Below are 25,029 nucleotides of genomic sequence, written 5' to 3' on the forward strand. Positions count from 1 at the left end.
TATTTTGAGACAGTGGGGAGAAGGAATAATAATTAAAAAAAACAGCACGTGGAGGAAACCCATGCACACACTAGGAGAACACACCAAACTCCTCACAGACAGTAACCCAGAGCAGGACTTGAACCCACAATGCAGCAGGTCCAACCAACCAAGAAGAGATTTCTTCCCATGAAATGATTTATAGCCTGAGCAACAAACCTTCACTGGTTTACTGAAGACTAAGGATGCCTGGTTTACTTTGGCAAACTTGAAAATGCGGTTTTGGAAAATCTGGCAAAAACACTGTGTTACGCCCCAGACAATCAAACTGACCGGCATTCTCACTCATTTTTGAGAAACAGTCGCATATTTCTGTTCTGAATTATCAGGTTCACACATCAAACACTCATTAAAAACATGTGCTGGTCAGTCATGTCTCAGAGACTGTGGGTCACAGGCCGACATCATTGTTTACAATAGTTAGAGAGCCTGGAGGCTCAATATTTCCTCTCAGCCAAGCCAGACAACACCCAACATTTTTAGAAGAAATACTTGACTTAATGCTTGCATAGTCTTACTGGCATGAACATTTTGTCACTGATATAGATTTTAAGGAGCTGGCGTTTAAATAATAAAATGTTTTAGTATTGTTGATGGTTTCTATGCACAAAAACCTGCTAATCCGATATATCTTTTAAATATTAAAATGTTACAAAATGCTGTCAGACAAATATCTGCATGGTCGTTCATATTCCTCATTTTGTAAACTACTACACTCGTATGTTGTGTCTCACAAAATATGGTAAACAATTTTGGGGAACAGAAACTCATTCGAAACTTGTGTTGTTAATTTTGTAGCAGCTTCGGTCTGTGTTTACTTGAATTACTTGAACCTTAAGTAATCTGAATCCCTCCTCATGGAGCAGGACTAGAACAATATCCTCATCTCAGTTCATGCTTTCAATGTTTGGAGGTCTCTCTACGGTCTAAGCACCTCCAGATGCTGTTTCTCTGCCATGAGCAGAGAGAGACAAAGCCTGCCATATCAGACCAAGCCCCTTTTTATTTTTAGCCAAACACATTAGACTGGTGTCCAGTGCACAAACTGACTGGAGAGCAGCAAATGGTGAGGAAACATCTTTTGAGTTTTAAAACTATTTTATGTGCACATTAACCTGGAGCTCCAAGTAATGAAGAAGCTATGAAACATAACTATCCAGTGAATTATTTGTGGGCTGCCTTTATAGCAAATGGAGAGACTTACGAATTGTCTGTGTTGGACCCACATTTAGTGCTTTACACTCCTCACTCCTGGGTTCTCGGGCTGAATTGAGCTGTCTCTTTCTCGTTTAAAGGAATAGGTGACACTGACACTGGTTGTTCTGAACAGGGCTATTTAGACAGGGGATGAATGGTGCTGTACTGCTAGAGCCTTGTGGTAATTTGACCAGAGGATGTGACAGACTCCCCAGTGTTAACTTGTGAGAAACAGGTACAATATGCCCCCTTTAAAATAGTGCCCACAAATATTTAGACATGTAGTGAAATACAATAAAGTGTGGTGAGACATTCTCCCAATGGAGTCACTGCTATTAACAGAAAGTTTTGCAGATTTCACAGCACGTACATGAAAACTACTACAAAATATACACAATTAGAAATATTATATTTAACTCCCATTTTACACTGTTTAGGAACAAAAGTATTTATTAAAGAGTAGTAATATTTAAGAATAAAGCGTGTTATTATTGTTTATTTTATTAGATGGGAATTTGTTTTATTTGCTATAAAACAAAAGCCTCAGCAACCCTTGGTTGGGAGTCATAGAGGGCATAACTGGTATTGTTCTATGGGTGGGTGGAATGGCTCCCTCTCTCCCCCTATCATATGGCATAGCACATTTAATTGTATCCCATATGCATTTAACGTTAACATTGCTGGAAGAAAATGTGTTTCTTTAAAAGAACACTAGGTAGAATTTTTACCTTAAAATTACACAGCAACAGGTGCATTGTTAATTTTCTTCAAAAAAAAAAATCAAAGAATTTGCTCCAAAAGAAAAGTGACTTCAGTCAGTGATTTCAGTGAAGGTGGTTTGGAAATAAAATATCAATATTCTATACATATTTTTTACAATGTCAGAAACTTGGTAAATTACTGTTGTTTACAAAATAAGCAAATGCCTACACATTTATTTGTTGTTCCTTCTCAATGTTTGAAATTGTTAAATTTGTATGAAAATATAATGTTATATATAATAATTTAAAATAAGAAAATAAGCATATTATTAATTTGATATAATTCATACAAATATAACATTTATTTTGATGCAACAGTGTGTTCTTGAAATTAATAAAAGCATTTTTCAGTGTTTTTTCATATCATCAAGAATATTGTTATCGCCAAAATACCCTGAAATGTCGTGAAATCATTTTAGGGCCATATCGCCCACCCCTATTGTCACCTCTCTTTATTTCAGACCAGGTCTGTAAAACAGAATTACATTCTGCAACTGTGCAACTGTAGAGGGAGCCCATGAGCAACAGTACCAAATGTTACATAGTGTATCTTTAAGTACTGGAAAGGTATTTCTTTTATATTTAGTAGTGTCTACCTGCTGTAGGTCATTTTTATGGTTATAAGCAAAACGCTTTTAGAACAGCACATCACAGACTGAAGAGTATCACAGATGCAATATAGTTCTGAGTGAGTGAGAATGTGTGCATATTTTTTCTGCAGGCATATAATCACTGTTTTCTTTCTCTATTGCTGAGACACTGGACTCCTGGGGTGTTTTTCTATGTGTCTGTCTGTGTGAGTCTGCCACGTCAAAAGGAGAAAAACCCTGGGTCTCTTTCCCTCTAAGCAAAAAGGAAAAGACAATCTCAGAAGGAGAGACAAGGACAGAGAGGGAAGGGAGTGGGAATAAACACACAAAAATGGGACATTGGCTGATATTCATTTATCTAAGCTTTGTCGTGTCCAATTTGATTGTAAAATCAGTGCATATCACAGTTACATCTTTCCACCATTGAAAAAAGCTACAACATACCATTAATTTTATTAAACGTCATCATTTTAATTTTGACACTGTCATGCCATTTAAGCTTTGGCTATAAGAGGAACTCTGGCCACATGTACAACCATTGGCTCATGAGCAATGTCAAAATGTCTGCATGAGCCTGCTTCAAGTAAATTACAAGTGAATGAGGGCTTTTTTTATTTTATGTACTCACATCTCCTCGTTTTCACACTGTATTATAGTTTCCTGAATCCGAACAGTTTGGTCATCAATCAATGCATTCAAGTCTGTGTTTATTTCTATCCAGCTTTGATGAATACGGACCATAGATTTTTCTTGGTTTTGGAGAGGCAAAAGCTTATATAACTTTCACTGTCCAGTCCACCACAACACGTCGTGTGCTCGCAAACTCTAACTGCAAAATGACCGGGTTGGTGAAAAGGTCTACACGTCAGCCTACAAACGACAGCATAAGCTGAACGTCTCGGTCATTTCAGAGAAAAAAAGAAGTGAAAAACAGTGGCTCATATTTATGGACCGTCTTAAAACCAGAGCGCCTGCAATAAAGCTGCGAATGGAGGTTTTTACAGGGAAACCACTGGCTAAAATGAAGATAGCTATTATAACAGTGAACTGGAGACACAGTCCCAGCAGTGCAAAAACTATTGGTTGCATTTTTTGAACTGCCTTCATGCTGACACTGTGTAAAAACACCTGAATTATTACATAAAATGATGAGTAATGCAAATACGCACGAACACATAATCAAAACACAGCCAGATTTCACAGCTGGCCTTACATCACTTGGAGAAATAACAGCGGAAGCACACAGTCCTCCATCATACAACACACACACACACAAATATACACATGCATGGCATCATGGGACTCTTAAATACCTATTCAGCCTGTACTCAGGGGACAGTTAACTGCACCTGCCATAAGCTGTGGGCTAGTTTGCACCAGTACACTTACTGTGCAGCACAAATGTGACATTCCCACCATCAGCTGGGACCATTAGGGATGCATCATAAAACCCAATTCTGATTACACACTACAGTTCTTAACAGGGTCCTATATTGCAGCTATGGGGAGATTATCCTTTAATAGTGTATTGTAGTCTCCATTTTGAGGAATCATTGCTCTAACACAGTGGTTCTCAAACCATTTAGAGCAAGTACCACCTGTTATCAAACCAAAATGTCAAAGTACCACCTATGAATACTATGAATGTCTTGCTTGAATATTTGTAATTTGCATGCATTAAAATAAAATTATTCTAAAATAATTACTGAAAATAATGAGGATACAAATTGGTAGGCCTAAACAGAATTATATTTATGAGATCATATACAATTTTGGGGAAATAAGCATTTTGAGAGAAATAAAAACAAAAAGAGATGTCAATTTAATATGTGCTTTACTAGGCTATATGTGAAAACAGCGCTGCGCTTGGAGCAGGTGCTCCCAGAATTTGCATTAGTAGGAGGAGGAGACATTAGGACTCTAATGATGAGTGAAAATGAGTGGACACAACCTCTAACCGGGGAGTACATTTTGTAACATGGATTGTGTTTCTTACCCCTTCCCTAAGCTGGCGACTGTAAAGAATGAAGAAAATTCTGATGATAGCAGATGTTTCTGATGACTGCAGATTAATCTGGTCAGATAATGTGGTGGAATCACATGATTGTGAATGAATCCGATTGATTTTTTTTTTAAAAGACAACGTTATCAAAACCTGGTAAACGATGTTTCTTATTCAAAAATAAGACAAATATCTGCTATTAACATCATACTTTCGTAGTAAAATACTAAATATTTGGAGAAATTTACTCACATACCTTGCCCATCAAACTGGCACATCTTTTAAATTTGTGGGACAATAATACATGAAGATGTGTGATGCGGTCCTCACACACACACAAACACACACACACATATATGCATTTCCATGTTATACATTGCTGTTACTGTTGCTTTAAGTCTATGTTTCAGCTGGTCTCACTGACTAAAATAAAAACAAGTGCTTTAGAGAAGTAGTCATTAGTGGTGTGCAGGCTGGCACTACTGAGAAATTTTTGTGTTTCAAAGCAAATCCTTCATGTGGCTCCAGTGGACGTACGCAGGTATGGCTGAGAAAAGAAAAGACCACACACACTGAAACGTCCTGCAAACTGGATCTGCTTACTGACCCTGCTATAAGATACCCTCATCTTAAAGCTGTTAATAGTAGTATTGATTTTCCTCAGTTATCTCTTGGCCAATGGTCTGATCTGATCTCTCCTCAGCTGCACTTGTTTGAGAAGAGAGAGAGAGAAAAAAAAACCTTTTGGGAAGCCACACATAGAATTAGTTCTGATACTAATGAGCATCACTGATAGCTTTCTAGATAGCCCAGATTTGTCCCAGATGATGTAAACAGAACATTAGCAAGTGGGTTAGGTATTTGGAGATAAAACAAATTCCTCCTTTTCTGAGGTCATATTACAATGTCCTCCAAAATGCTTTCGAATGAGTGGAGCTCTACACGCAACTGCATTTAAATGACTAATGGCTGGGGGATAATTACAGACCTGACTGCTGTTGTTTAACACGGGTGCTGCACAGGTGAACATGCATGCACAAAATACTGCAATAAAATACTATACTCACATTCCATAATACAATAATAAACAATAAACTATACAGCCAAAAGCCAAAACGATCCAACTGCATGCAGTCTGAAATGGTGAGCTCAGGTAATAATGATTAGTTCAGTCCTGCTCATCCCGAAATGTACTGGATAGTGCTGTATCCACTCACCTTTGATTTTTATTCCCATGGCATTGAGCATTTGGTCTATGAATTCAGTCTTTGAGTGCATTACAATAGTCAAGAACTGAGAATCAATATAAACAAAATACACCAATGTTGATTTGGTAGCTGGTTTTGATTTAGTTTTAGCCTTTCAATTACAATGTGTATTCATTTCAGTATTACTTATGAAATTAAAAAAAACATTTTAATCTAGTTTAAGTCCATTAAATATTTTTTTTAAAGTCTCATTTTGGCCATGTATTTTTGACGGTTTGACTATTTTAAGAGGTTTTATTTCTATCTAAGTTTCATTAAAATAAAAAGCTTAAGGTTATGTCACATTTAAAAACACGTTAACCTCCAAAATTATGGAAAGAATATGGAACTTCTTGTTCAAACTTATTCAAATACATTCATGTAACATTAGCATTTTGAAATCAAAGCGCTGCAAAAAGAGCTTGCAAACCGAAAATGTGTCGATTCTATGAGTTTCAGCTCATATATGAATCAGTGGCCAACAGCTGATCCCCGCAACTTCTAGATGCTCGAAGAAATGATTCTTTGGGAGTCGACTCCACTTCACCAACTACATATAGGTTAAGTACCAGCCCTGTACAGAGAGCTGCTGCACATCCTGAAATTGAATCAAAGTTTAATAAGACGGGCTTTGTTTTAGCAGGCTTTATGTTAGACATCTACCATAAGCGCGACTCGGAAAATGTGTCCGATAGATTCCTTGATAAGGTACTGGTACCTTTAAGGCTTTTAGGGAACTGGGCTTGTAACTGCTAGGTTACCTGTTCGATTCCCAGAGCCAGCAGGTTATGACTGAAGTGCCCTTGAGTAGGTACCTAACCACCCTACTGCTCCACAGGCACCAATGTTAGGGCTGCCCACCGCTCCAGGCATGTGTGCTCACTGCCCCCTAGTGTTCACTAGTGTGTGTATAAATGTGTGTTTCGCTGCATGGATTGTAATTATAAATCATACACAATATAGGATGTAAAATATCCTATGCCAATCCATTAGAGCTTCGCATTCCTACCTGCAGCCACCAAAATTCCTGCTGAATCCTACACCTCAACACTAAGTTTGCTGTGGCTGTTTATGATCTGATCAGCAACCAGCTATCCTTAACTACGGTTACTCATTGAGCCCAGCCCATGAGTACCCAAACCAGCCACTGTATCACTAGCTCTTTACAGGGGTTAATCAGGCAGGCACCTTCTCTCGTTGGTGTTTCGTTTAATTAAGCCCACAACACCTCCAGAAGGCTCAACAGTGAAGTCTGGCGTCCCACACCCACCCCCCTCCAAGCCAGTCCTACCTTACCCTTTACCAACAACAACTGTAAATCCACACTGGCCTCCCTGGTGACTAAGGCTGTACCTAGCCCCACTGGCACCGTTAAAGCATGCTCAGTGCCACCAGTTCCATGTGAACTTTACATGCTACATCACCAAACAACAATCTCAATATTCCAACAATACAATTGTTTTGATTATATCTTTCCCTATCAGAAAAGCTATTTTCTGTTTCTCCAAGGAATCTGCAGGGATATGTTTCTGGGTAGGTTCCGTGGCCACCGCAATCCTGATCAGGATGAAGTGGTTACAGAGGGTGAATTATGAATGAAACCTTAAGTACTATTTATCTCACAGTGACAGTTCTGGTGGTCCATGATGAGTAATGCAGGTGTTGTAAGGTTGAGGTCTGTCTTACTCAACATTTTTTCAGTCATTTTTGATCACCAATTTAGGAAACTACTATTTATTTTTATCCGTGAATCTAAATTTGCTTAAGAAACTGGACTATGTTTTATCTAATCACATGATTACATTGTCGGAAAAATGAATAGCCTATAATAGTATTTGATAGAGGTTTTAGCTGGTAATATATCATATATAGATGACATAGCAGCTGCCAGTATACTGTTCACACCTAGCACACATGCATAATCTCATTCTCTCTCACTCACACACTCATTTTCTGTATGCCATTCCCAAATAGATCTGATCCAAATGAAATAAAAGTGACATGCACTGGATTCTCTGGTTTTGGAAATTTGTTTTGAGTTTAAACATTTCTAACAGAATCAATGTGGACCAAAAAACAAAAGCTGACTCACCAGCTAAACCACTGCAATATACCTTGGATCTGCTTCATAATCTATCTCAGCCTGCAGATTTGACACGTCAGCAGGAAATCAATACATGGAAAATGGCTGTATAAATGCACTGTGGGTCTCTAGGTCACAAACTACACACTTGTTCTTATGAGAAAGAAAAGACAATTCTGGCAATGGGATTTCTAAAATTTTCCCTAGAACCTGCCAATGCCATATGTCACAGTCAGATTAAAAACGTAATGGTGTGTGAAATATATCACTAACAGATTTAGGTATGGAAACACTGTAGAAAATGTCTAATTGCATATGGACTGCTCATAAGTTTAATTCAAACAAAGATACACCATTCAGACATCCCCAGCCACTTAAGCTATCAATCTTTCTTACTCTTGAACCCCCTTCTCTCTACATCAGTTTAGCTAATGTGGAGTCATTCATATTTCCCTTGCAGTATGTAACTGTTCTAAGCTAAACCTGTCACTAACCCTAACTTCAGTTCCAGCCTGGGCAGGAACATCATACCACAACATTAAGAGTCCTTGAATAACAGTCCTATCACTTACTCAAAGAGTTATCAAATATCCAAAAATGGCAAATTAAAAATGGGTTATTGTTAGTTAAAACAATTTTCCAAGAACATTATTTGGATTCTGATCATTCTGTGTTGTAATTTGAGGATGTAATGTAATTATTATGACTCAGGTCAGTACAGTTGCACTGAATAAAAATGCTTCAATTTCTAAAACCACAGCAAAAAAACGTATTGTGCTAAATAGCGGGATATTTTGGTTTATGATCCGTAGATTTGGGCAATTATTGGGATTTGGAGACCCCTTACCAGAGCGGATGAATGTGATTCACCTACTGCCCCTTCCAAACATGCACAGTAACCCAGAAACTTGAGACCCAGGTTTTCTGGGTGTCAGCAGAAATGTCTGTAGCATTTGTACCTACCGTTACCTGGACTTTATCCTGCTAGACTCCTAGTACAAAGTCTGGGTAATATTAGAGTAAGTACATGTGTGAACAGAAACAGCAATGTTCTAGAGGATTGTGCTTGCACCTGCTGCACAGGTGCTGCCCCATGCCTAAAGCATGCAGAACATTTCCAGCTATGAGAACGGAAATGTCTGACACAGAAAATCTCCCACTGAAAAGGAAACTTTTCTGGAGTTCATATGTGAAATATGTGATTGTGCATTAAAGACTTCTCAAATACTCATCTACCCAGCCCAACAAACCAGAACCTCTTTTTGAGTTTAGTGTGATATAAATATTCAAATCTGACATGATGTGATTCAAAAATCTTCTTCCAAATCCAACCCCATGCATCTGACTTTTGAATTCTGCCTCTTTCAGGCTTGACAGCAGCACACAGACCACATGTTTTAGTGAGGTTTTTGCTTTGCTGCTGTGACTAATTACGTGTCTATGTATTATTTAAAATACAGCTGCTCCTAAATAAAGTACAAGAACCCACATATTTCACACACATCTGTCTAATCAGGCCATTTAGTCGAAGTGAGAACAATCCATCTGGACAACCACATGCTTTTCATTTGATGAACAAATTCGAGATCTCTCTCTCTCATATATATATCTCTCAAGTTGTACCTGATGCAAGCAAACACAGAGTTTCATCTTTTAACTGAATTCAGGCTCATGCTGCTTTGGTGATTTGACAAAAGCCAGGGCCAAATGAACTTCTCCAACTTAGATGACTTTTAACAAACATCTCCAACAAATGACACATATGCTGACAGCCCACCAAAAGGCAACTCAAAACCACACCCTCAGCACAGCCCTGACCGCAGCTGGAACCCTGCTACAGGGTCCTGTGGAAACACAGGCACACTCGGAGACCATGAGCTGCTGTGTACTTCAGCTGTGCAACAGAGGTGATGTTATCAGTAGTGTACTGAGTACATTAAAAACTCCCCAGCCATACCAAGCTGAGAGTCCAAAAGACTACTTAAGGTTGAATGGCCCTTCCTCTCCTTCCATCATTCTGTACAATGCTAGTCAGTGCCGGTATCTGATAGCAAGCAAGGAAGACAATCTCAAGTGATGCCCCCAAGCCACATGATAGTTCAGAGCAGGGAGAATGAAGGATGGCAAAAGCTTACTCCAAGATATGCGAAATCGCTACTCTTGGAAATACTAGCACAATGCACATATTAATAAGCTATTATTGTGTACAAATAGGTTTTACAACTTTGTGTATTGTATGAATTTAGTTCCAAACGCAAATATTCCCACGCTTTTGTCCTTCTATGATAAATATTTTGAGGTATTGTATTTAAAAAAACAAACCAAAACTTTAAATCAAGTGTTAATAAGCTTTGTTCGCTAACACAGAAATCATCACCTTTAAATCAACAAAACCAAAAGTCACACATGCTTTTGAACACAATATTATTCCCAAGAACACAAGAAATCGATGCACATGCTTTTGCAGTGCTTTTTCCTTGATGGAACTCATAACAAATGCAGTGTGGAATAAATACTCCTTGCTCGTCTTTTTCAACCTAATTCATTTTAGGTTACTTTTTGTTAAATAAAAGGATAACTGTCGTTTTTAAACAATACGTAACAGAGCAGGAGAAGTGAATTTTGAAGTACAATTATATGTTACACAAAAAATGCTTTAAAATGTAAAGGTAATATATCTAAATATATAAATGTAAATATCTATGTAATTAATTTTCATCTCAGAAATGAACAGATGTCCAAATATCTAGATTTTTAATTGAAATTTCAGTCTGAAATTTGGAACTCAAAATATCCCAAACAAACGCTATTCAAATATGAAAAATACAAAGTTCCAATCTTCTAAAAACATCACCTGGCAAACCCAAGCAATCCTGTTAACGTATTTACCGAAAATGACAGGCATCAACTAATCTTAAATAAAATTGGTACAAAAATTAAATTATAACTGTTGCTAAATCCAATATTTTTGGGCCAGATTAACTTCACACAATGTGCTCACACCCTTGCCATAATGAATGTCAGTGGACCATGTGAGGGATTCCAAATTGCTAGATTAAAAATTATTAATGGTAGTAAAATAAAAGAACTAAATGATCTCAAGCTCTAAATGTTCCTTAGCAAAGATGCCAGAGTATTTATGGGTGGATAACATTCATTTCCAATATCCATTTAATCAAGCTGTCTGATTATGCCAAGAACAATAACTAAGTGTTTTTGGATATTGCTTGGCATATGTAGACATAGTGGTGTAATACAAACTTGTACATTTCATCAACAGCCCACTTTGTTATGGTTTTTCAGCACTAATTATCTAAGAGAGGTTGAATAAGTATTGACATACGCTGTTGAGTACAAGACTGACAGTGATTGTGCTGACTTCAATGCTGCTGACAGATTGAGAGGTGGACCAACAAGGCCTTCATCCACTTACTAGTTAACTGACCCTGACAGCAGAAGAAAGAATAAGGAATGCTTCTAGAACTGTGATTACTACTAAGCATCTAATTATCTGTAGAGTGAAAAAGGCCGGCAAGTTTGTCTGAAACTACAACTGAAATCCACTACCTCCCAGCTAACCTGTAATGATAAGTGAGACATATAAGCCCACTTAATATTAACATAAGCAATATATGGCAGAGGAATTCCATTAACTCACAGTCTTCCAGATGGTGGTCTTAAGTATTTTCAAGTACATGAGCAAGCAATGTCTTATACGTGGGTATAAATGGCCTTGTAAAATCCTCTGAGTGTATTGCACTGGATGTCTCATACAATGAGAGTATTTTCAGTTATAAATATTTTAGAATAATAGCATTCACTATATAAAAACACTCAGATTTCTTATATGATGCCATTCCACAGAATTTCATTCCAAATGAAAAACTGGACTAAAGCCATAAGAACAAGCCTAGTTTCACTAATAGGAAAGTGAAGATGATGTTCTGACACAAACTTGGCTGGTTGGTAAAGACTTACATCCTCGTCTGAACCGGGGTTTTGGAAGGGGATGGTTACGACTGGTGGAGGGGCCACAGGGGTGGAAATATTGGAGGGTCTCTCCTGGGTGACAGTAGGCATGGTGAGCACCCGTGCAGGAACAGACTGGGGGGGCTGCAGCTGCAGCATCTGGGTGGGCTGGGAAAGCAAGACAGGGCGACCTGAGAAGAGTGAGAGAGAGAGAGAGAGAGAGAGAGAGAGAGAGAGAGAGAGAAAGAGAAAAGAAATGATCAGACAAAGATCATCAAGCCTTAAATGTGCACTTATGCGCCTTTAAAAATAGACACAGGTTTGCAGAAAGAGCTGGGAGCAGGAAAGCAGCATTAAACTACAGAGGTACACGGAAGACTTGCAAAAACTCTCTAATTCATTCTCAGTCATTTCTAAGACTACACTTTTATCAGATTAGAATTAATAGCAAATGGTGTAAGAGCCATGGGCAGATGTTCAAGCCGAACTTAATACAATCTACAAATAACAACAATATAGCCTCTAGTAACTACAATAGAAGTACACACATTATTAGAATTGCATTATAGCACTATAATTGTACAAATAATCATAAATGTAACGTATTAAAGAAATAATATAGTGTGACCTTTAGAATTATTGGAAACTGGGATTGTTTTCCCTGTTGGTGAAATGTGTTTATTATGCAGGGTTAGTCAAATGTTACAGGACACCCTTTTATTTCTTTGATATGTCACATGACCACCTTCCCATTGGAAAAAATTGCCCTTAATTAGGGTGACCAGATCTGAGATGGTGAAAAGGAGGACACATCTCGTGTGTGTGTGTGTGGGGGGGTTATGAGCTCTTGCCCCTCCCTGCCGTTGTATGCTTAGCTGAACCTATGTGTGCTTTTAGGTCCTTTACACCTTTATTTGCTACACATGGGAAAACATGGGAATTTCTTTTTTTTAATTCTTCCGAGAACTTACATTTACGTTTCGGCATAGCTGCTCCAGATGAGGGTAGGTACATGAGCTTTGCCTGACGTAAACAAGGACTACTGACGTGCAGACTGAACAATTAAATGTTTACAGAGAAGATTATCGACCAATAGCGGTAGCTCTACAGTCAGACCGTGCAATCCAAAGATTTTAGGCTACTTCACCACATCCCCTTCTCACTCAAGTACTAGTTTGTGAACAAAACGCTTCACGAAATTTTATGTAAGCTCTAGAAAAACGAAATCCCAGATGTTTGTGAAATTCCGCCTGGACATTTTTTTAAGTCTAAAAAAGAGTATGTCTTTTTGTCTGGGTAAAAGAGGACTTCTGGTCACCCTATCTTAATCCAATATGGCGGCTTTCAAGATGGCGGCCATGTTCCGGACATAGCCTAAAAGATAGGCCTCCTTACCCATCACTTGCTGGGGTATCCAGATAAAAGGATGTCCTGCTAAAAGGATGATATATCAGAAATCTTAGTAACTGAGGGAGTGTGTTGATGTTTGTCTCTTTCAGAGATCCTGCATCAATTTTTGGACATTTAAAGTGATTTTGATGTTTACAGTGTAGACCATGGGTATGCGATAAAAGCGCCCTGGTTTATTCTCCTTGGTGGAAAGCCTGCCAGACGCCATCTTTCAAACACAGCACAGCTGTCAACCCAAGGCACGCAGATTGCCACAGGATGAGTTATTGCTCTTTCAGTTCTCCCACCAACCATCAATGCAGCCACCAATATGATGTGAACAACAATAAATCACATTTTCTCAAAACAATGAAGTCACGCCGACTAAATGAGCTTTAGTCTCAGCGCCAAAAAACAATAAAATGAAGGAAACTGTTACTGTACACCACCTCTGCCTCTGCCCATGTCCTCAAAAACTCATATGTTTCATTGTTCTGCTGTATTTGTCTGCTATGGCTGCCCAAAACGGACAAAATACTGGTTAGGAACAGGCATTTGATAGTTTGTTACCATGGTCACTTACTGAGGACTGGTTTCATATGTGGTTTCATAAGCCCCAAGGTCCTGACTTAGAAGATGTCAATAGCAAACTGACGCATAAGACAAGAGATGTATTCAACTCAGAAAAGATATAGCTAAAGTGCAAAAAAATTACAGTGTTCCTGTTCACATGCAATGTGAAAAATGAAAGGTACTACAGTGTATAACAGCAGTGTGATGATGGGCACTACAGACTATTAATAATGCTGCTTTACTTTGTCATTTGTTAAAACTCCAATCACATTTCACAGCAACAACAAAGCTTTAGAGAGCAACAACAGCCAATGAAAACATTCAACAATCCTCTAGATGTTTCTGAAGCACTAAAAGAAGTTATAAAATGGACAAAACTTGGAGCCGGCCTTAAATTATGCATCCTCTAGGGTTGAATAAAACATTTTTTCCCTTCATGGAGTCAGGGCATGAGAAAACAGCCTCTTATCAAATCAGAAAATATGCTGGCTATGTTAAACCTAATAAAGTAAGCCTGAGTCTGTTTAATCTTGAACTGCACACCAGTGTTACCAGGTATATGATGTCAATGTTTACACCGGCAAAGCGGGCAGACATCGGACCTGACATAAAATTAGTGATGCACCACAGTTTCAAACACACACACACACACACACACACACAATTATAAAACAATAAACAGACCTACTTGCCTTTAGGTCTAACGTGTTTTGTCTCTCAAACATACATTTAAAATTAGAGCAACATAATGAGTCAAAAACACAAGAAAATATGTAAACTGGCAAAAAAGAAAAGAAAATAAAAAGAAGAAGAAATACCAAAAAAAGACCCTTTTTTCTCGGTTTGTAACATTTTTAATTGCAAATGATAACACTAATGTAGGTGAAACCCTGGTATCTTTAACATGCTTCTCTAGCCACTATCTAATTCAGATCTTTTAGATGGGAGGATGTCAGTCCCTTAAGTTTTAATAATTAAAGAAAGAAACTAAATTCAGAAGCACCCACTTATGCAATCAATGGATAATAAAGACATATCTATTGCCATCTTCTGGTCAAAGACCATAAGTGCACGTTCACATAGCCAGCAACCTATCACAAATATTTGTCCAAATAGGGACTGCAGGACACACGGGGTTCACGTGGGTTCAGATATGTTTAAAAATTTTCAAAATATGCATCAGGCCTGGTTCAGGTTCAGATATTAACATGTGACTCTCAAAGCTTAGTGTCTAAATTCTACCTTGCCTTCAACCCCATTTTACAAACTCTTTCACTTTATTCTATCTTATACATTTATTACCTTAAACTGAAATGAAAAAAAGCAATGTTTGGGTCATTAATATGAATTTAGAGTTTCAGGCACAGCAAGTAACTGTAACTGTGGCACATTATGTAAATGTCATGAGAATACATTGTACAATCAGAGAATAAAATAAGTAGAATAAAGTGGACTAAGCCTTAAATTCTCACTACATCATATGATAATTTATAAACAGTGATCAAACTGTGGTTGTTGTCTCTAAATGATTATGTATGATTAGGGTTTATTCTGCAATTTTGGTGATGATCAGGTTTCAAATAGATTTTTATTGGACTCAAATCATGTTTAGATTTGGACTCGAAATGAATTACAGCTTAATTATATGGCTGGGATTTGGAGAAAATTGTGTTAGGCTTGGGTTGGATATCAAACACTGGTTCCAAGGGACAGGTTACGCCGGGCTTGGAAAGAAAGCTCTTTGTTTGGATTTGGATTTGGGTTCAAATCTCAGGCACAATATAAGCTCTACCTACGTTTGAGCGGTATAACAATAATATTGTATTCCACGGTATTTAAAAATGTGGATGATATCTTAAAATGAGGGCGGTATTTATGGCATTTGTGTTGTGTCAAATTTCGGTTCTGTGTCTTTAAAAGTCGGCTAAATTGTTCATGTGAATTTAAGAGAGCCACAGTGAAGGGGCGCTGTGACTGCTGGGGGTCACTGTCTGAAAACGGGTGGAGAAAAGTACAAGCCCAGTAGCCCACCACAGTTGTAACTTTAGCGCTGAATTTGGGTTAAAAGAGAAAGGTATTAAGCTGTAAACGGACATGATGATCAGAAAATCCTTCACTCTGCTTTGTGCTCACATGTATATGGCTTTATCCAGTAAATATGTGTGTTTTGAGCCTCAATTCGCAGGAAAATCTGCTGTGGTGTGCTAAACCACATCATGCCCGTTAGCACTAGCTGTGCTTCTAAACTTTTCTATTCCTTCAGCACCAGTTCCTGAAATTTGCTCTCCCAGACTGTATACCGAGATAATATTTTGAGACGGTATTACGGTATGAAAAATGTGGATACCGCCCATCCCTAGCTCTACCCCAGATAAAAAAATCATATGACATTATCAATGTTGAGTTCCTCTAATATGATCATAAGACAACGATCATTCTAATATTGTCAAATGAGTTTTGTACTGATATTAGTTTTTTACAGATTTAGCAGCATCACCAGAATTCCTAAAAATGTTATACCAGTCAAACCTGTAATTAGGAATATGATACTATAAAATCATTCATTCATTCATTATCTGTAACCGCTTATCCAATTCAGGGTCGCGGTGGGTCCAGAGCTTACCGGGAATCATTCACCTTAAAATGGACATATATTTTAAATATTGGAGACATGCATCTCAATATAGCAGCTGTTGTTTTTTTATATCTGTTTTATCGGTATGTGCGTGTTCCTGCTCTAAGGCACCTACACAAGTCATGAAATGTGTATGAGCTGGACGCGTGTCCGGAGCTGTGTGCAGAACATGGCAATGCTGAGACGATATTGAGTTTTGGCATTTGGTAATATATTTTAGAACTAAAACTAGTTCACTAAGCAAATGAGTGATGGCTGGTGGAAATGCAAGAGAAAATAATTGTCACTTGTTCTGTGCTTTTATTTATTTATTTTATTTGTTGCCAGGATGGCAAGTAGGGAATTATGATGGCAAAGTTATACAAAAGTATTGAAAAATAAGTGTGGAGATTTTTTCCATATTGGAGCATGTACTGGTGAATAAAATGAGATAAATCTATGAGTAAATTGATTTCAGAAATGACAAATGATACCATGTGGTCCGCTGCATTTGACAAACAACCAGTTAGATCCATTAAAAAACAGTTATTGTCCAATGCTTGAATTCAAATTATAATGAAACCCCAGGACAGTGTAATGACAGATATAAAGAAAAATGCAATATGGTTAAGTCTTATGGGTATGTGATGTGTATGTAAGGGATGTGAATTTTACCAGACATAATTATATGCTGTAGTTTAAATAAAACATAAATAAATAATTTAAAACATGCCTGTCTATTTGTGAGATGGTACAAGTGGTCAAATTATTATTTAAATATTTTCAACATAAAAAAAAAGATCTACACTAGTTTTATCTACTATAAGGTTGTATTGCAATGTGTGAAGCTCTATTGGAAATGGAATATATGATGTACTGTGTACATTGATTTGTAAAACTTTAGAAATGTAATAACGTTGTTTTTTTTATGTAAATAAACCTAAGTAGCGACTTACCTGTGGGTGTTTATTAATGTGATCAAATTATTATTTACTTGTGGCATGCCAACGAAAGTCTTTAGTAACCAGATCTCTTCATCCCATGATGTGTTTTAGAGTACACTTCTTATGCATAGGGATATGCTGAAAACTTTGGAGCACAGAGCTAGACTAAATATGGGAATGTATTTCCCTTACTTTTGTAGTCTAAGAATGTGCTTAATCCAATGATTTTAACAAATAAACATGATTAGCCATTATGTATAAAGCATGTGAACATAATACAAGGTAAAAAACATTATACAAATAAGCAGTAGATTATTATGTCCAGTAAATATATGAGGAAGTCAATTTAATTTGTCCTTGTACCCTTCAAAATCAATGTTTTGATTCTCGTTCATAAGGATTTTTTTTTCATCATAAGATTACAAATTACATAAATATTCATTTATAAATGTATTGTCTGTAAGCACTTTTCAGAGTGGAAAATACACCAGTCCTTCACAGAGCATGACTTATATATTTAAATTATACTAATTATTGCTACATTTTATTATGTTTAATAAGGTCTCTTATGTAAATTAGACTCAATAGACTCACTACCATGGCAACAAACACTCCAATTGACCAACTGCATTAAAGGCACTTAAGAAACTGTGCCAGGATTGGTGCAATGACATGAATGGCTGCTAGAAATCTCTGACTAACTGAGTTTTAACAAAAAACATTATTTTGAGGGGATGTCAAACCAGAGACAGATTTGTGGAGTTAAAACAGTTCACCAGCATGCATGAGCTTCTATCATGGAGAGTTAAATCTTTGAAAAGGCCCAGAGTATTTTGCACATTAGAGTTTTAAAAGGAAATGGCATTGATGAGCAGATTTGCAAATGTTGAAAAAAATTACTGCAGCCTCAGGGCATCAGCGGTCTCCTCAAAAATGTATAAATGTACAAAACTATCTCTATATACAGGTTAACTGTGGACTATGACTATAAACAGTTTTCAGCAGATAAGTTCTGCTCACCTGCATGGCGCACAGGCTGAATGGTCACAGGAGGGGGTTTGACCACAGGCAGTAGGGTGGTTTGTATGGGCTGGATGATGATGGTTTTGGCCTGAAGTGGAGCTGCAGCCTGTGGGATGGGCACTGCAGTGATGACTGGTTTAGGCTGGATGGAAACTTTTGGGCTCAGATGAATGGGCCTCTTTAGAGGCTGAGCAGGTTTAGCTGTAAAAACAAACCAACATTATTATTATTAACTTTTTTACTGGAGATATCAAGAGCATATATCTGATTGTATATGTACACTGCGCATTCACTGTATCTGTTAGAATTTATGTCAAACGATTTCTTAGATTTTACATTTTGACATAACTACCACCAGCATTGTTTTGTGGCAATAATGAAAGCAATCATTTAATCAATAAAGAAACAAAATAATAAAGAAAAAAATGAGATTTTAAAAACTGACAACATTATAATTTGGTAATTTGGCAGTAAATAATATTTTGGAAACCAATAGATTATGCACCCCTGATATCTGAGCATGTGATTGGCTGAGTGACCTTACCTCTTGTTGTCTGATTGGTCTTCTTCGGTGGCTTCTTCTCAGGGGAAGGTTCAATGAAGCCACTGGAGTCTGAGCAGACGGAAAGAGGAGAGGGCTGAGACTGAAGAGAGACTGGAGATAGAGCTTCATCCTGTGTGTTTGTGGGAGGGGAGGGGTGAAAAGAGGAGAAATATTAATTTCTATGTCTTAATACATTTGTACAAAATAATCTGAGCACTGGTCCTAGAGTCCACTACTTACAAATGTGAAAAATGAAAATGTGAGATGTGCTTTTATTGTCATAGCACAGCAGCATATTGAAATTACTCATACATTTCACTGGGGTCATTTTTGCTAATCCAACACACCCCACAACAATTGACATGTCAAGTAGGGTTTATTTAGGAGCCAATTAGCTGGACAGGATCTGACCGAGACACCAATGCTTGGAACTATAATCCATGGCCAAAAACTACAAACCTCCATTTTCTGTATTTAAAATGCTTGGATTAGAAGGTGTAACATGACACATTTTATTTTATATTACTGGCTAGACCAAGCTAAGTTATTTAAGCTATTTAAATTAAATAAGATTTGGATAAGCAGAGCACAGATTGTTGTGGATGTAGAACGTAAAATTCAAATGGAACAGGTGGCAATGAGCATGCATTAACAGTGCCAGTGGGGCTAGGTACAGCCTTAGTCACCAGGGAGGCCAGTGTGGATTTACGGTTGTTGATGGTAAAGAGTAAGGTAGGACTGTAAAGCTGGCTTGGAGGGGGTGGGTGTGGGACGCCAGACTTCACTGTTGAGACTTCTGGAGGTGTTTTGGGCTTAATTCAGCGAAACACCAATGAGAGGAGGTGCCTGTCTGATTAACCCCTGTAAAGAGCTAGTGATACAGTGGCTAGTTTGGGTACTCATGGGCTGCGCTCAATGAGTAACCGTAGTTGTTAAGGATAGCTGGTTGCCGTTCAGATCATAAACAGCCACAGCAGCCTTAGTGTTGGGGTGTAGGATTCAACAGAAATTTTGTGGCTACAGGTAATAAGAGAGTGTGGCAGGCCCTATGTGAAACTCTGAAGGATTGACATATGATATTTTACATCCTATATTGGTATGATTATAATTAAGCAAGTTGTGTCCATAGAAAGGCCTCAATGATGGGGCATGATGTAAAGGAAATTATCAAAGCTATGAAAAGTCAAAGATCTTGAGAGTTATAGCTTTTGGAATGCATGGGATACTGTTACTTGTCAAGAAAATGCAAATACAACAATAAAACCATTTATTTGCATGGTTGGCATACATTCTTATAGAACATACATTGGTCTTGCATTTGCTAATTTGGTAAGTGAAAGTACAGACCTTCATTAAAATGCTTCTGAAAATTTTAATTAAAAACTGTATAGAATGAGTTGAATTTGGCACAATGCAAAGAAAGGTAATCCTTCCATAACACTTTCTACATTGAAACTGACTTAAGCAGCCTTGTTGGAAAAAGCCTTTGTAAATGTTTGCACTGATTTACATTAGTTGTCACAAAAGATGTGAGTATTACGTAGCCACAGTGCTACTGAACATAACTGAACATTACAGCAAATATTCATTCATTCGTTTTCTGAAACAGCTTATCCAATTCAGGGTCGCGGTGGGGCCGGAGCCTACCCGGAATCACTGGGAGCAAGTCAGGAACACACCTTGGAGGGGGCGCCAGTCCTTCACAGAGCAGCACACACTCAAACATTCACTCACACCTACGGACACTTTTGAGTCGCCAATCCACCTACCAACGTGTGTTTTTGGACCGTGGGAGGAAACCAGAGCACCTGGAGGAAACACACGCGGACACGGGGGAGAACACACCAAACTCCTCACAGACAGTCAACCGAACCCACAACCTCCAGGTCCCTGGAGCGGTGTGACTGCGACACTACCTGCTATGCCACATTAAAGCTGGCAGAAAATGCATGATTTAAGCTTGCTTCCTTTAAAGGAAGTGGAATGTATAGAATATGCTCATATTCACAAACGTGTGTATGTAGAGATTAATTAAAAACAGCCCTGGTATTTGTTACAGTCACATTACAGGGATATACAAGGATGAGAAATGAAAGGAAAGGAAGATTCAGAAATATCTCTTTTCTAAGAAGATGGCTGTTGAGCATTTTTAGAAAATGCCATATAACCCAAAGAGAGAGAGGGGGGGGCCCAACAGAGCGGGAAGTGGCAGTGGGACTCAACTCAATTGTGCAATTGTGCAAATACGACCAGTGAAAAACAAGTTGCATTAAGTTGCATCAGTCTGTACCAGCCTACTGCAATACAACTCATTCTGTACCACTGACAAAAAACCAAAAACTTCCTCAACTCTTCCTCAAATCTCAGTTTCTGTACAACCCATATGCTAGATACAAATTGTCTAACCTTAAACCCATTTTCAAAGATATTAAAACTACTCATTTAGCCTTGTTTTGGTTAACAATGAAACATGCTGGTTTTGTTTTTATACACATTAAATATAGATAATGTCTTATTAATGTCTTAGATGGAATTCTTTCGTATTTAATTACTTGCTGGGCAGCTATTAAAGCAGCTAATGCTTTCAGTCAAAGCCAGTTAATATAGTTATTTATTTATATATTAATTAATTTATTTCCGTAGCAATTTTTTTTGCACAGAGAAATGGATGTTCATAAATATTCAAATGAAAGCTAAGCAACAGACCAGTTAATTATTGCTCATACGGATATGTTAAGATATAGCCACTTCTAACTGTATAATCTATCAAAATATATAAATACACAACTTAAGCAAACATTCTGACATTCCATGCCCTCAGAAAAAAAAATGTAAAGGCATGTAGCACCACCCAACTTAAGTACTCCTGAGCATGTTCGTTTTAAAGACTGTCGGTTATGAATTGTTCAATTCCAGACAATTTAATTAGGAAATGTAGAAGTTAAATATACAACAACTCTCTCACATTTTCAGTGTAGCCCTTGTGTATGTCAGAAGAAACATGAATGCCGTTTTGGCAAGATTTATGCTATTTTGTTTATTTGTTCAAGACTGTGCACATAAACAGAATTATAAAAATTTGTGTTCTTTTGTTCATAATTTTTCATCCATGGCAGAGTAATGCCCACTTTAGTGTTAAATCATTTAAACTACTCAGTGTTTAACAGGCTTTTACCTATGTGCATATTTATGCTCCTAGAACGGATTGGCAAGCAGTTGCGTGCAGCAGTGCACCTCTAAATTCTGTGTGCACCTAACTACACTATGTCATCTAACAAAGTCCCCATCAGCCAACATTTTTCTTTGGTTATTCTTCTTAGATTTTGATTGCAGGTAATGATATTGGAACATTAGTTTTGGATCACAAAGAATATTAGAAATCATTCCAAAGTCCTTCAGTCCAAAGAAGGCTGTTCCCATGCTCGAGAGCCCAGTGCTGTGTGATACCCATCTTGTCGATGCTTGGCACTAGATATGGTGGTATTAAGTTCAAGTGCAGTGGCTCCATTTTAATCATCTTATTTTATTTCTCATTTTTCTATGGAGGTTCTACAAGCTGAACGTGTGTGTTCAGAGTGCTGCAACATGAAACAGATCAATTCATATTATAAGAAGTGTCTACACACTCTTAGACATATAATGTAAATATTGGTGTTATTTTAAAAAATGACATTAGTGCTGACATAATCCCCGTATTACTTTATAAAAGTGTATTTAAAATTCTAGGTCATGGGTGACTTTGAGATACAAGGTGTTATTGGGCAGTGGAGTGAAAGTGAGTGTGAGTGACAGGGTGAAAGGACAGATGCCTTCTTTATCGTTTTAATGATATTAATGAGCACTACACTGCCTCTTATGGTCAGATCAATGCACTCTGAGCTGTCAGCAGGTCTTCCCCACCTCCAGACAGGACCCACACCCCTCGCAGCCAGATGTTAATGAGCCAGAGATGTGCAGAAGGGCGATTGAGATGTTCATTAACACCACAGAGATTTAATTAGAACATCTGACCATCACAAGTGTGTGTTTGTGTAGTTTGACCCGTTCAGCTTTGGGACAGAGGTGCTTGCAAGAACACACACACACACACACACATACACACACCATCTGGACAAATATATGCTGATTTTCAAGAGTTTTAGTCATAAGACAGCTTCAAAGGGGGCAGTTTTTGTTAATTTTGTTTATAGGAGAATTTTTTTTCAAAACCAATTACATAATTTAGAGTGCCATTCAGAGTGGCTTGATGTGAAATGCTTCTATGATGAATAAATGACATTCAGGCTCCCTGATTAACTGGCCTGTGCAAAATTTCTAGGCACCTACATAAAATTTTGTTACTTTCATTAAAGCAGAATTTAAGCACTATTAAATTTTTCATAAGGTTCCCATTAGGAAATGCACTAAAAAATTGTCTGTTTGGAATGTTTTTGTGAGGTTTTCATTTGCTTACAAAATACAAATGTTCCAATTATTCATTCATTCATTGTCTGAAATCGCTTATCCTGTTCAGGGTCATGGTGAGCCTACCAGGAATCACATCCTGGAGGGGGTGCCAGTCCTTCGCAGGGTGACAAACACTCACACATTCACTAACACCTACGGACAATTTTGAGTCGCAAATCCACCTACCAACATGTGTTTTTGTACCTTAGGAAGAAACAAGAGCACCCCGAGGAAACCCACGCTGGCACAGGGAGAACACACCACACTCCTCACAGACAGTCACCCGGAAGGAACCCAACAAAGACACAGGGAGAACACACCAAACTCCTCACAGACAGTCACCCGGAGTGGGACTCGAACCCACAACCTCCAGGTCCCTGGAGCTGTGTGACTGCGACACTCCCTGCTGCGCCAATTAGTAATAATAATTAGTTCCAATTAGTAATAATAATAATGATTATTATTATTATTATTATTATTATTATTACAAATGTAGTGAATTCACACATTAATGATTTCATTACACCCTTTCAAAACTTTATGGAAGCACTGAATGTATAACTGTCATCTAATTATAGGCAAGAAACCTTGGTCCCACTTTAAAATCCTGTTTATTGCATGGTATTTAATTAGGTTGTAAACACTTTAAATATCATTAATAATCATTTGTAAAACAGGTAGGAAGTGCAACAATGACCACTTTCTTGACATTCTGATGGGGGTAATTGATTAAATGGTTAAACCTATTAACAAATATGTGATAAAGCCAACAGGCTGCATACTGACTGATGGAGAAGGCAAAGTAAGGTCAGTATCTGGCCAGATTTGAGGTTTAACAGTGTAGATATACGTGGGTTCACTATTTGGCAAACAACAGGTCCCTGTTGCCCTTTCAGCTATGTGTTATAACTGACTATTAATTACTATCATGATCAACATAAATAATAACAGATTTATTCTAAAGTGGCACTGAAATACTTTATTAAATAAATGCAGTTTGGTAATGGAACAGATTAATGCATTTTCATGCTTGCATTTATTCCAATGCTATATGGTGACATTTCTAGAAAGGTTTAGTAGAATTAGAAATTTTAGCCAATGAATTAATTAATATGCCAAATCAAGTAATAGGCAAATATTACACACTTATTCACTGCAAACTAAAACTGCTTGTTCATACCAAAAACCATATTCTTACTTCGAATCACATGGGTTCTAAAGGTAAGGATAAATTACACTGGCCAACACTCAAAAACAACACCGCATAGACCCAGTAAGGGCCTTACCTGTAGAGAATAGGGTGAATGGGCTTCCACTGATCCAGGTGAAGACACTGAACTGAGTGTGTGGCTTGGAGAGAGACTGTCAGCTGATATTTCTCCATCTATAAGTGAAGACATAACAAATTAGAGCCAACATTAAATGACTGGAGCTGGACATTTTGATTGCAACATTATAAGGAATGTATAATGGGAGAATGAAGCAGTAGCCCTTACCACATTTTATTAAGATGATTTTAACCAGTAATGTTTAACCTTTCCGCCATTCATGAAACATGTACAAAATTACACTCTACTCACATTCATCCTTTAACAAAAATGACAGTTT

The 25,029-nt window shown here is 37.7% G+C and overlaps 1 protein-coding gene across 1 annotated transcript in view; it reads right to left on the reverse strand.

Annotated features, from left to right (window-relative positions):
* atf6 (activating transcription factor 6) overlaps positions 1 to 25,029 on the reverse strand; it is a 67,488-nt gene that overhangs the window by 39,087 nt on the left and 3,372 nt on the right. Inside the window, exons 4-7 of the mRNA XM_066677538.1 lie at positions 24,708 to 24,805; positions 18,976 to 19,105; positions 18,429 to 18,632; positions 11,898 to 12,079 (exon numbers count right to left, since the gene is read on the reverse strand). Of these exons, the coding sequence (XP_066533635.1) occupies positions 11,898 to 12,079; positions 18,429 to 18,632; positions 18,976 to 19,105; positions 24,708 to 24,805 (614 nt within the window). The remainder of the gene's footprint in view (positions 1 to 11,897; positions 12,080 to 18,428; positions 18,633 to 18,975; positions 19,106 to 24,707; positions 24,806 to 25,029) is intronic.

Source organism: Hoplias malabaricus, chromosome 7 (genome assembly GCF_029633855.1).
Source record: "Hoplias malabaricus isolate fHopMal1 chromosome 7, fHopMal1.hap1, whole genome shotgun sequence".
NCBI lineage: Eukaryota > Metazoa > Chordata > Actinopteri > Characiformes > Erythrinidae > Hoplias > Hoplias malabaricus.